This window comes from Globicephala melas, chromosome 10, assembly GCF_963455315.2.
Source record: "Globicephala melas chromosome 10, mGloMel1.2, whole genome shotgun sequence".
NCBI lineage: Eukaryota > Metazoa > Chordata > Mammalia > Artiodactyla > Delphinidae > Globicephala > Globicephala melas.
Window position 1 is genome coordinate 4160300 of NC_083323.1, and position 14041 is coordinate 4174340.

Here is a 14041-nt window from a genome sequence, read left to right on the forward strand (position 1 = left end):
CATAACACGAATGCCTGCTGCATAGCCAAGAAGGTAGTTTCTCTAGAGCCTGGAGCCCACTGGGGGTTCAAGATACCTCCAAAGCCCAGTCAAGACACTGGTGAGTAGAAGTCAGTAACAAATTCAGTTGTGACTAAAATCCAAATTCACAGGTGGGGCCCAGAGGCCACTGAGTCGCTGACCTCAGTTCCTCCTTCTGTCTGTTGAGGGGTCAGCTGGCTGATGCCTCACTTCGTAAACCTTTGATGTACAAACAGGGCTCCCCGTTTTGGGTTGAATTGTATCCCTGCCTCCCACAATTCTATGTTGAAGTTCTAACCCCAGGACTTCCGAATGTGACTTATTTGGAGATTAAATGGTCATTAAAGAGGTAATTAAGGTTAGGGTGGCCCTAGTGCAATCTGCCTGGCATCCTTATAGGATAAGAGATTAGGACACAGACACACAGAGAGGGGAGACCACGTGAGGACATAGGGAGAAGGTGGCATCCCCAGGCCAGGAGAGACGCCCCAGGAGGAACCAGCCCTGTTGAGACCTTGATCTCAGACTTCTGTCGGCCAGGCTGTGAGACAGTAAATGTCTGTGGTTTAAGCCGTCCGGGCAGAGGGATATGTGCTGGCGGCTCGAGCAGACACATACAGCCCCACAGCCTGGCCTGGTGGTCCCGGTTGCTTCCCTAGCCTTGGTCATTATCACAACCCTGAAAGGAAGCTATCGCTGTCCTCCTTTTACATTTGGGGAAACTGAGGTTCCAAGTTGGCTCAAGTCACACAGCCTGAAAGCCGGCCCAGGAGGGTCCCCAGGGCCCGGCTGCCTCTCAGAGCCCAGTCTGCAAACAGAACGCTTGGCGCTCACCACCCAGCTTCGCTCCGCAACTGCCAGCCACCCTCTGACGTTTCCAGCTCGAAGCCACGCTCGGGAGCCAAGATTCTCGCTCTCACTCATCAGACGCGCCATAAATCCTAACGGCGTGGTCTCCCAGTCAATTCAAACAATCCGAGTGCCCCGTCTTCCCTTCCTTTGTTTGGTCTATAATGCTTTCGACTTTTCAAGAATTTCCTAAATCAAGATTTACATCCTCCGTCACTGCTGGCAGGCAGCAGTCTCTGCTCGATGCCAACACAAATGCAAAACTCCAGAGTGAGGCAGACAAGCCCCCCCTGCACATTCCTTCCATGGCAGCTCTCCACCTAGCATCCCACAGCTCCAAGCGTCCAAGCAGCTTAGACTCGGATTAGAGGCAGAGAAAATGAACGGATGTCAAGTGATGGAATGCGTTCATACCCTCGCCTCCCCCTCAACCTCTGCGCCCCAGGCAAGCAGATCTGGGTTCAAGTCCTAAGGCCATCAACTACCAGCTGTGCGTACTGGGGAAAGCTCAGTTTCCTCATCTGTAAAATGGGATCAGGAACAGGGTGAAATGAGACGAAGGGCAGCAAACGCCCAGCACAAAGTCGGTGCTTCATAAAGGCTCGCTATTATTTTTACGGTGATGATCAACATTACATTCCTTTATCATTTATTCTAAGCTTACATTCTCCCAAAACTTTGAGGGAGCTTGAGTCAACTGAGGAAGAGAGGAACAAAACTAGTTGATCCAGAGGCTGGCTACTGTATAAAGTAGACAACGGTCTGGCAGAACTTTTGCTCTGGGACTCGCTTGTCTGCGTTTTCGGGGTCTGAAGGTGGCCCATGCTTTTATCTGCAAAGCATTTGCAGTCACACGATCTCATCCGCCGCCCCCAACAACCACCCCCTTGCTGGGTGACTTGGCCACACGGCCCAGGTGCGGCAGCGAGGGCTACAGACCCACATCCCCTTGCTTGCAGCCTGGTGAAATGACGGGATGCCCCGGCAATGCCAGGGTGGCATGGGACAGGTAAGCGGAGTCCCGTACAAGGCCCGTGGGAGCACAGAGGAGGGACGCGGGGGTCACCAGCCCCCCACACCTCCCGCACCCTGGCCCTGGGGGCCCAGCCTCTCCCGGGGGCCTGGCACCCACTGCCCCTTCCTCCCCTGCTGTTGTCTAGAAGAACACTATTCTGGTAGCACAGCGGCACTGGCAAACATACCTGCATTCCTTAGATTCCGAGACGTACGGCAGTGAGCAGTCCCTGTGCTGAGTGGCCATTCGATGTCCGTCTGCACAGCAAGCCTCCATGGGGACGTCTGCGCCTGCCGTGCAGGGAAGAGAACGGGGTGACTGGCGACAGGTGACTCACCTCGGACCCTGCCCAAGGTCCCCTTAGACGGGTGGCCCCCTCAGGTGGCCGAGAGCGCCCCCTCCCGGCCGCACCATCTGGACACCCCTTCCTTAGGTCTCCTCTACAGCATCAGGACGGAGCCGAAAGGCCGCGGCACATCCGGTCCTTCAGTCACTCGACAAATGTGTACTGAAAACGCTCAGTCGCAGGCTGGGAGCACACACTCCTCTCCTCCTAGAAAGGCCTGAAACCTTAACTACTACCTTCCAAATCCAATTCTGACGGGGCTGCAGCTCAGCACCGGGATCCCTGCTCCAGCCAGATGCCGGAAACGGGGATGGGGACCTGCCCAGACGGGGTCCCTGCCTTTGCAGTCCAGAAGAAAGAAAGACCGGTGTTACTGACCAAGGCACGGCCGAGCTGCCGTCCAGCCCAGCGGGTGGGTATCCAGGATGCTGCCGACCCCGCTCCTATGGGGTCACAGATGGTTTCTATCACTAAAAATGAACAGTGCAGAACTGGGGAGGCCTACAGGTGTCCCCCAAACTGGGACAACCAAGGAAGGCATCTCTCGAGAGTGGGGAGCGAACACCAAGGAAGAGGTACAGCATGAACAGAGGACAGAGGAGGGAACCGTGATGTGGGGCCTCGAATGCAACCAGCCAGCTCTGCGGAGAAGCAGAGAGCCAGAGTTTCCGGGACCCAGTCTGTGTTCTCACTTCATCGTCGGAGCCATTTTCTAGGAGAGCATCAGTCCTCACTGTGCGGGTCGGGAAACTGAGGCCGGTGATGGTCTCTGCCCTTGCTTTGTCACAAGGTTGCCTCTTTGCTCACGAAAAGGGAAAGATGGAAGGCTCAGGTGGGTCCAGCCGCTGGGGCACCCACGCCCTCCAGCGCCCAGCCCGGCACTCAGCCCCACCCAGGCTGCTGCCCCGCTGGGCCCCTCGGCTCACAGGAAGGAGGGGACCCCACCGTTCCCCAAGGGAGGAGCAACCGGATACGGGGGCGCCCCCAGCGTCAGTTCCACCCGCAGCCGGGAGGGGGCTGTTGTTAGTGGCAACAGCCTCTGCTCCCAGGCGGAAGGTCACCTCTCAGCAGGACATTTCAAAATTGGGCTCTAAGAAACGCCACGGGGGGCTTCCCTGGTGGCGCAGTGGTTGAGAGTCCGCCTGCCGATGCAGGGGACACGGGTTCGTGCTCCGGTCCGGGAAGATCCCACATGCCGCGGAGCGGCTGGGCCCGTGAGCCATGGCCGCTGAGCCTGTGCATCCGGAGCCTGTGCTCCGCAACGGGAGAGGCCACAGCAGTGAGAGGCCCGCGTACCGCAAAAAAAAAAAACAAAAAAAAAAACGCCACGGTTCCTCACGGCTGAGCTTCCCGCGCCCCGCGGGGTAAATCCCGTCGGACTTGGCAGCGTTTCCTGGCACCAAGGGCCTTGGGTGTTCTGTTTGAGCTCATTATTCTTCCAAGGCCCGGCCCTCGGGGTGGCCCCAAAAGAGAGGGTCACTCCAGGGCTCAGCACGAGGCCAATGTGTCCAGAAACACCGGCTGGGACGGCTTGCCCGCGGCCACCTCGAGCACCTCTGCCGACAAACGGCACCTGGAACACGGTGCCCTTGAGCTCTTAGCTCACCTCCAGGGAGACCCCAATGGGCGTGGTCCGAGGCTGGGCCAGGCGTTTCTGTTTTTTCCTTCTTTTTTTTTTTTTATAAGCAGAGGTCTTCTTAGAAGCCCATATGATTTAAATGTATTTATTTATTTGTGGCTGTGTTGGGTCTTCGTTTCCGTGCGAGGGCTTTCTCTAGTCGTGGCAAGTGGGGGCCACTCTTCATCGTGGTGCGCGGGGCTCTCACTATCGCAGCCTCTCTTGTTGCAGAGCACAGGCTCCAGACGCGCAGGCTCAGTAGTTGTGGCTCACGGGCCTAGTTGCTCCGCAGCATGTGGGATCCTCCCAGACCAGGGCTCGAACTGTGTCCCCTACATTGGCAGGCAGATTCTCAACCACTGAGCCACCAGGGAAGCCCCGGGCATTTCTTGAACCAGGAGGAGGAAGGGCCTTGCCAGGTCCCCCAACGATGACAACCTCAGCCCCACCCGCAGCCGGGGGAGCTTGGAGCGGAAGATGCGCTGCTGCATCCTTGCTCTCTCGGGTTCCCCCAGGCTGGCAATAAGGGTGACAGTCCACCCCAGAGCAAAGTCTGCCGGTCCACTGCCAACCGGCCGCTCGGCCCATCCCGACCTCAGCTGTCCCCCTCCACACTTCCCGACGATGCCATCTGGTGAACGTGGGGGGCACTGTGGGCTGGGGGTCAGATATAATTGGCATCACTGGCTTCCCAGCCCCAAACAGCGAGGTCCCTCGTGAGGGAGAGCCTCTCGGTTACCGGGGTGACCTCCAGGGGCCCCACTCATTCATTCGTTCCTTCCTTCATTCTTGCTCCAGTTGATTCGAAGGGAAGCATTCACGAAACGCAGGACCTGACCCGTCACAGATAAAACATGGCCTGTGGTTCTCCCCCAAGATGACTGTGACCCAGCCACGTGTCCCCTGTGCTGTACCCCGTCACCCCAATCCCAGCCGGGCCCGCCTAGCTCTCCCGCCCACAGTCTCACCCCTCGTGGCTCTCTCAGCCCCTCTGGCCCCGGCCCAACCCCCATCCAGTCTCTCCCCCGCCCCTGCAGCCCGCCTGCCCACCAGCCCGGCCTGGAGCAAACTCACAATTGACAACATCTGTCTGCCTCGCCCTCCCTCCCTCCCTCCCTCCCACCCATGCAGAGCTAGGCCTCCCTCTCCGGCTCAGCCCTCAGCCCACAGCCAGCCCTCAGCAGCTACAGGGGTGAGTAGCAATGCCAGCTTCGGAGCCGAACAGGCGTGGGCTCCAATCCCAGTTCCGGCGCCTTCTTGCTGTGTGACCCTAGGCAGGACACTTCACCTCTCTAAGCCACAGCCTCCTGGACGGCAAAACGGGGCTCACAGTACCTTCTGAAGGTGGCTGCGGAGATGGATAAAGTTTATAAAGTTCCGAGCACACAGGGAGCCCCAGTAAACAGTGGCTGGATTACACGTGGAAGGAACAAAGGGAATTTGCTTGCCGTTGTCCGTGAAGAATGCGGGAACCAAGGCCCCGTCTCGGGGTGCAGAATGGCCCAGAGATGAGTGGCGGCCCCTCGGCCTCCCTCAACTCTGAGAAAGGCAAGCACAGGTGAAGCTCAGACTCCTGGAGCTGGCTCAGTGGCGCGAGAACTTTGTGCCCAAGCTGTAGAAACGTTTGGAAATGATTCCCACTGGGGAGCCTGGAGCACTCTGAACCTTATTCTCAGAAGGACAATGAAATGTGACATCTTTCGCTCAATCCAGAAACGTGGAACATCCCCGGAATGCCCCAAGCAGCCATAAAGCTGGAACTCCCGGTGGCCGGGGTCAGCACACCCTCCTTGGGCAGGATGCGCCCCCTCTCCAGCCAGGGGGAGGTTCCTGCACTCCCAATCCGAGGGGCCACAGGGCACCCACGGCCAGGCTGGATGGTGACGCAGCAGAGAGGTCAGAGCAGACAGGACAACGCCGTCCTCCTCGTAACAGCCGGACACATGAGGATCCCCGCAGAGACAGCCCGTCCATTCACCACCTCTCAGCCCCTTAAATTCCTTTTTTATGCCCCTGTGCCAGGCACAAGGCGTCACACTGTTGTATAGAAGTAGCATCGTCTCCAACCCACTCCCCCCCAGTCTGGGCATCTACGTTACTTCCAATATTTCACTATGGGAACAAACAGCTCTGGGTTGAGCATCTTCATCTGTCAACCTTGTCTTCAGATTCTAACGATCCCAACTTGGCTATGCTATTGAAACCATGTTGAGTATGACGGTCTGGTTCTACGGGCCATTATTTATCTTTCCTTATGTCCTGTAGAACAACGGTTATATATGCAGCCTTGGGTTAAAATTACTTCGGGGAACTAACTTCCCCATGATTGTTGTTTTTGGAAGCTGAATGCCCAACATTGAAAGGAATCCTTCTTTTAATTTTTTTATTGTTGATGACATTATACTAAGTGAAACCAGTCACAAAAGGGCAAACAAAAGGACTGTACGAGGCCACTTATATGAGGTCCTGAGAACAGTCAAATCCATGGAGACAGAAAGTAGAATGGTGGGTGCCAGGGGCTGGGGGAGGGGGAGGGGGAGTTAGTGTTTAATGCGGACGGAGTTTCCATTGGGGGAGATGAAAAGTTCTGGAGACGGATGGTGGTGACGGTTGCACAGCAATGTGAATGTGCTTAATGCCACTGAGCTGAACACTTAAAAAAGAGCTGAAATGGTCAACTGTATGTTATGCGTATTTTTAAATTTTTTAATTGAAGTAGAGTTGATTTACAATGTTGTGTTAATTTCTGCTGTACAGCAAAGTGATTCAGTTATACATATATATACACTCTGTTTCGATATATTCTTTTCCATTACGGCTTATCATAGGATATTGAATATAGTTGTCTGTGCTATACAGCAGGACCTTGATGTGTATCCATTCTATATGTAATAGCTCACACTGTTATGTGTGTTTTTAAAATGCATTTGAAAAACTGAGCTTTCGTGTACCATTTTGTAGCACCCTTCATTAGGAAAGGAATTGTACGTTCTGCCGATTAAGTCACTTGCCATTTTCAATCGATGTTGTCTTTATGCATTAATCTGAATACCGGCAAAGAGGATTAATTTGGGAAACTGTATTTTACAACATCTTTGTATAGCAGTTTGGTAGAGAATGCAATGTTTTCCAAGGCAAGCTATGAGACCTCAAACGGAAAGGGTGAAAATATTAATTAAAAAGTAAATTGTGGGACTTTCCTGGTGGCGCAGTGGTTAAGAAGCCGCCTGCCAGTGCAGGGGACACGGGTTCAAGCCCTGGCCCAGGAAGATCCCACGTGCCGCGGAACAACTAAGCCCATGCACCACAACTACTGAGCCTGAGCTCTAGAACCCACAAGCCACAACTACTGAGGCTGCGTGCCACAATTACTGAAGCTTGCGCGCCTACAGCCCGTTCTCCACACAAGAGGAGCCACGACAATGAGAAGCCCGCGCGACGCAACGAAGAGTAGCCCCCGCTCACCGCAACTAGAGAAAGCCCGCGCACAGCAACGAAGACCCAACGCAGCCAATAAATAAATAAATATATTTTTTTAAAAAGTAAATTGTAACTTTGCAACCAAAATAAAGATGATTTAAAAGTTTAAAAACAAAATAAAAATCCCCAGGGATCGTCTCTCCCCCATGCATCTGGGGCAGTGGCCAGCAGAGGGTGGGACAGGTGGAGGAGAGGCAGAAAGACCTAAAGTTCAGACTTGCCCTGGCTTTGACCTCCTGCATCACTGCGGACACCGTGGCTTGTTCATTGTACCTGGGGGGTCAGGTTGCCTCTCAGTTCTGCCCCATCACCAAACCGGGGGTGACCTGAAGCCCAAAGAGGCGCCTCTCTCCTGTCCCCACTTGTGGACATGTCCGTCGACGCCCACCCTCAGCCTGTGCATCCTGTCACACCCCAATGCAGCACCTTCTCAGTGCCGGTCCGCCACTCCCAGACTAGTGGGGGGAGCGGCTGGGTCAAGTGATTGTCACCTGGAGTGTGACAAGTCCTTTGGCAGATGGGGCCACGGAGCAGAGGAGGCCGCTCACTGCCTGAGCCCAGGGGAGATGGGAGGGCAGGCTTTCTGGAGGTGATGGGGAGGCCCCTCTTCCAGCATCACTTCCCCCAACCACTCACAGCAGGAACTCTGTGACATCAGTGGAAGGGGAAAGAGGGATGGGGGTTCCAGGCTGTGGCCCCAATCTCTGACACAGGGCACATGGCTGGGCTGGGCACGGGGGGCAAGAAGATGACCAAGGTGCCACCCCACCTGATGCCACACCTCACTGGTACCAAGGGTTTCACAGCAGCTGACAGCATCAGACCAACCAGGCTCACCAGCAGATCCCCTGGCAGCACCTCCCAAAGGGCGTAAAATTGAGGAAACCTCAGGCACAGACCCCGCCATGTCTGAGCGGCCCCCCTAAATCATGTCACGAAAGCAACCTGGAGCGACAAGGCCATCACTGTTTCTTCTGTCCCCAACCCCGGGGAGCGCTGTCACCTACCCACACCCACCACGCGCTTACTGTTCACTCAACGCCCGTCCTTAAGAGTCCGCAGTTGCTCTTAAGAGAGAAGTGGGGCTTCGGGCGAGTCTGGAATCTTCTCCCTCAGATCCTTTCCCTCTCTGAGAAGAAACTTCAGCAGGGCACAGTTTTCATCTATGGTCCCTGTTAATCTGACTAGATGCGATCCACAGAGACAAAATTCCTTGTCCTTCCAAAACCTGGGGCATTAAAATGCCCTCCATGTACATGACCTGCTGAGATATGAGATGGTGGTTGGTTACCTCTCTGTTTGGTTTTATTTTAATACCCTCATTTGTAAAAATAAAGAGTTGACGCAAGGCTCACGCCCCATCCGCTCCACGGCACTGCCTAAAGCTGCAGCAAAAAGTTGGGGGGTCCCCGTGGGGTCCAGGACCCGCATGGCTGGGAAGCCTGAGATGCAAGGAGACGCCAACAGGAAATTCCAACCCAACAGAACCACGCAAGACTCCCAGCCCCTGCGGGGCCCCCCACCTCACGAGCCTGGGGAGCCAGCAGATGCCCCTCTTAGGACCCTTCCACGTGCCAGGCTCTGAGCTTGGGGCGAGGGATCCAGAGTCACGACCCCGTTCTCAGGGAGACGACAAGCAACTGTCACCTGGTGTGTCCCAGTGCTTTTGCACCATTCTGTACGACTGGGATGAGGACAGACCCATCTCCCCTCCTCAAGGCCCCGAGACCTCCCCAGGACGAAGCAGGGCGTGCTGAGTCTGCTCTTATGGCTCCAGGCCCTGTCCTCAGCACAAGAACGGCTGGTGCCCTCACACCCCCCGACACCAGCACCCGGCACAGAGAGACGGGGTCTCGGATAGAGCACCAGCTAAAAGGAGGCAGCAGGAGACAAGGACCAGAAGGCACATCTCTGGGAAGGCGAGAAGAAGCAGCTTCTACACTGCTCCCTCCAGGCGGCTCACAGTGACCTCCTGGATCAAGCCCAGTGGACGTGTGGGCCGTCCTCCCCCTGCCCGCATCTCTACAGCATCCCCCACTGCAGGACCCAACTCCCCTGGTTCTCCTCTCACATCTTAGACCATGTATGCATACCTGTCAAGTGTCCTCTGCACCCGGCTTTTGGAAACTGAAGCTCTGCCAGGCTGGGTGGTGCCGGGTCCCTCCTCTCCTCCAGCTAGCTCGTTCACACCCACAGCAGTACAAAGGTCCTTTCCTCCGGGAAGTCCTCCCTAACTGCACCCTCCAACACACACACGTGCACACACGTGAACATGGGGCAGACATATTTCCTTTCTTTCTTGGTTTCTTTGCTCCCTGAACTTCCCAGCAATTAGCACAAGTAATTAACCGAGGGTGTACTTGTGCCACGAGGGCTGGACAGGAGTCTCATTCTGCACCCTGCCCCACAGCCGGTCCAGAGCCAGCACACAGTAAATGTCCGTGAAGGAATGAATGGACGAATGATCTCATGTGATCCTAGCAACTCTATGACACAGGGGACAGGAAGAGATGAAGCAGTTTGCCCGAGGCCATGGGACAAACACAAAGGCGGCCCGAAGGAGACAGTGGCTTCCCCCTGAAGCTGGACTTAAAAAACTGGAGACTTTTCAGTTAGAAAAGTGAGGCGGTTAGTTCAGTGTCCTGCTTAAGAATACGATGTGAGAGCCAAGCTGCCTGTGTTCGAATCCTGGGGCTGCCACTTAGCAGCTGTGTGTCCACAGGCGCGCTGCCTGGCCTCTCTGTGCCTGGGTGGGGTGGGTCTCACACCAACAATGGAAAATGGGGATAACGACACGCCTGGCGCGATGGGTTTCAGGGAGCCGTCTTACGTCAAAACGAGTGGCGCACGTAGGTAACAAAACTTCCAGTACATTTCACTCCAGCAGGCAACACAATCCAAAAGGAAAAATAGGTTCAAGAAAAATACTGGCTCAAAAAAAAAAAAGAAAGAAAGAAAAATACTAGCTCAGTCCATTAGCATAAAAACACTGATAGCTAGCATCTAAAAACCCGTCCTGGCCGCGTCCCAGCTACCACCCACGGCTCTGGGGACCCCCCTGAGGGGATGCCACTTAGCCACTCTTCTTCCTCAAACTGCCTGGGAGGGCTCAGTGCCGTGGCCCCTTGTTCTCTCCCTCCACTGCCCCCACCTCCCTGGGTGGCCTCATCCAGCCTCCCCTATCGGCCGAGACTCCCACACTTCTGTCTGCAGCCTGGTCTCGCCCATGAGCCCAGGCTCCACCCGGACGTCTAATAGGAAACTTAAGTTTTCCACACAGGACTCTGATCCCCTCCCCTGTCCAGCTTCTCCGCCTCAGCCATTAGCAGTCACCATGCATCCAGAGGCTGGAGTCAAAATAACTGGGCCAGCTTGAATTATTCCATCTCCCTCCCCCTCCACATCCAAGCCCTCAGCGAGTCCTGTCCACTCTACCTCCCAAACGCCCTAGATCTGTCCACTTCCCTCTGGCCCGCAGATCCCGCCCCCCCCCGCCCCCCCTCCCAGGGCATCTTTGGCCCTGGATCCTGCAGGAGCCTCCCCCCAGCTTATTCCACCTTCATTCTGGTCTCCCTATAATGCATTCACCAGGCAGCACAGAGGGACTTCTAGAAGTGGGAGTCAAGGAATGTCACCCCCTGGGGAGGATCCTCCAGCGCCTTCCCCAAGCATCTAGGATAAAATCCAGTCTACACCCTGATTTCTAAGGCCCTGCAAGACTGCCTTGCCCCTCCCGCCTTGGCCACCCTCTCGGGCACCCCCCCTTCCCCTCCCTTCACACCAGCTCTCCGGTCCCTCTGGTACACCTGGTCCCACCTGGGGGCCTTCGTGCTGGCTGTCCCTTTCGCCCAGACGCTCTTCCCCAGGTCTTTTCAGAGTCGGCTTCTCGCCACTCACATCTGAGCTCAGGTATCACTTGCTCTCACTCGCTCCCTCCCTCCCCCGACACCCACTCGAGAGCCACCCGTGTCCCACTGTCACAGTGTGTTACAGTCACTATGGCACGGGTGCCCCCGATACTTTTTGTTAGTGTATCTGTTTCTGTGTTTACTCTTAGTGTGTGTAGTGGGTTCAACGGGGGCCCCCAGAAAGATATGTCCATGTCCTGACCCCTGGAACCTGTGCATGTGGCCTTATTTGGAATAAGAATCTTTGTAGATGGAATGAAGTCTCTCAAGATGAGATCATCCTGGATTATCCAGGTGAGCCCGGAGTCCCACGAAAGTGTCCTTACAGATTCACAGAGCAGATGCAGGAGGAAGCCACGTGAAGATGGAGGCAGAGACTGGAGGGAGGCAGCCTCAAGCCACGGAGTTCTGGGCGCCCCAGAGCCGTGGAGGAAGGGAAACCCTCAGACACCTCGAACCCTTCACTGGGGGAAAAGAGGCTCTGGGCCTCTGGCCTCGGGAAGGAATAACCGGGCACCCTTGCCCATTGGATCCCCCAGGAAGCCGGGGACAGAGCTGGGCGGGAACCTGGTTTCCAGACTCCTGGCCCTGGCCGTGTCGGCCCAGCGCTCTGACAAGTTTCCTTGGCAAGGCCGGCGGCGGTGTCCCCATGGCTTAAGCAGAAACGGGACTTAAACAACTTCCAGGGCTGCTCTCTTCAGAGGCCAGGCCTGCCCTGCTGTGTCCAGGACCCAAGACCAGCCAAGAGTACTCTCCTTTACAGAGTGTCAGCAAAGGGGCGACTCCCTATCCTGAGGACGGTTCTGGACCGCTCCCAGCATCCCGAGGCCACAGCCAGCCAAGCCCTGCAGCGGGGCGAGCACTACAGGCTCTGGTTCTTTGGGGGACTCCTAGGCGCCACCCCAGATGGCAGGGAGGAGGCCCTGACTCAGGCCACACCTGAGGGAGAGGTGCGACCAAGCCAGACCCTGGGCTGGATGGCCCAGCCAGCACAGGACAGGCCCATCCACAGATCTGAACCAAGACGGGTGCTGTCGTCTGGGGGGCCATCTCCTGTCAAGCCAGCTGCGAGCCCCTCAAGGGCCCAGACTGTGGCTCCCACTTCTGTGGTCTCCCCCACCGCCCGTCCATTACCCCCCATGGAAAATGCCTGTTCTTTCAAAGGAGCCCCTTGTACACACAGCTCGTTTCTGGCACTGAAGTGCCCGTCCAGCCGAGCGGTTAGGAGCACGGGGTCCCGAGTCCTCTATTTACTACCACATCGTCCTGAGCAAGGGCTGGTTGCCAGGACTGGATTTTTTTTTTTTTTTTTTTTGCGGTACACGGGCCTCTCACTGTTGTGGCCTCTCCCGTTGCGGAGCACAGGCTCCAGACGCACAGGCTCAGCGGCCATGGCTCACGGGCCCAGCCGCTCCGCGGCATGTGGGATCCTTCCGGACCGGGGCACGAACCCGTGTCCCCTGCATCGGCAGGCGGACTCTCAACCACTGCGCCACCAGGGAAACCCCAGGACTGAATTTTAAACGCCCAAGATCACAGTGTTTTTACGCTAATGGGCTGAGCCAGTATTTTTCTTGAACCTATTCTTCCTATTGGAGCCTGTCGTCCGCTAGAGTATACGCTCTGGGTCTTAGTTTACATGCCTGTAAAGTGGAAATAACAGTAGTACCTACTTCATGGGGCTGTGGAGAAGGACTAAGTTAGTGACTAAGTGTAAAAGACTTCCAACTATCATAATTTCCTAGGGCAGAGAGTTTTCATTCTGTTTTTAAGGAAACAGAGCAGAGAGCATGTGGGAGTCCGTCAAGCTCTCTCCAATCACTTTCAGGGCTGGGACCAGTCTCCTAACCCTGGTCAAGTGCTGACCCCCAGCAATGGGTGGGTCGGTGTAGGACCCTCCTGTCCCAGCCTCTCGTTATAACCAGCCTGGGGCTTAAAAGCAGTGACCAGTGGAAAGAGTGCTGGCCGCAAAGCACAGCCTCTGGTCCAGCCATGCCTGCTATGAGCTGGATGACTTGGGACAGATGACTTGGCCTCAGCACCACACCCTCTCAACACTGAGCTCCCCTCCAGGCTGAAGGGTCTCTGACCCCAGAAAAGTGGACATATGGGTGCGCCGCCCGTTTCGTTATCTGGCCACATTTGAGACCATTACAGGGAAACTGGAACCACATGAAGCCTGCAAAAGCATTATTAATGAAATTGTTATAATTTGATGTTTTGCAAAAGAAAAACCTCTTATTATGTAAAACATACCGGCAAAATACTCCCTATTAGAACAGTTTTCCTGCAAACCTGCTCCACCCACTGTGCCCACTGCTCAGAGCTCCACCTTCAGAGGAAAGGGCGGGGGGAGGTGTGTGCAGGCCGCTGGGGAAGGGGCTGCTGGGGAAGGGGCTGCTGGAAAAGGTGCGAGGCACAGCGGTCTTCCCCAAGCACGAGGAGAAGGCAGAACTCCTAGAAGTCCCACGTTCTCTCTCACCTTCCGGACCTTTGTCCATGCTGTTCTCTCTGCCTGGGACACCCTCCCTACCCTCCTCCCAGCCCTCCTTCTGTTCCTTTACATCCCAGTTTGCATGCTGCTTCCTCCGGGAAGTCTCCCCTGACTCACTCCCAGTTGGAGTTGGTTTGTAATTGTTCGCTTTTCTGGATCTCCCGGGAGATGTGCCCCATGGGCAGAAGGGCCAGGTCTCTCTTCCTCCTTGCCATATCCCCAAGACCTAGAACAGCGTCTGGCACGGAGCTGGCCCTCAGCAGATATTTCGCGTACAGATGACTGAACGCCTAAGGAGGCCAGCTGAGGC

General features: G+C 55.8%; 1 protein-coding gene across 2 annotated transcripts in view; it reads right to left on the reverse strand.

Annotated features, from left to right (window-relative positions):
* FBLN1 (fibulin 1) overlaps positions 1-14041 on the reverse strand; it is a 78862-nt gene that overhangs the window by 61823 nt on the left and 2998 nt on the right. For both annotated transcript variants that reach the window (XM_030855649.3, XM_030855650.3), the window contains exon 2: positions 2073-2175. In XM_030855649.3, coding sequence (XP_030711509.1) covers positions 2073-2175 — 103 coding nt within the window. The remainder of the gene's footprint in view (positions 1-2072; positions 2176-14041) is intronic.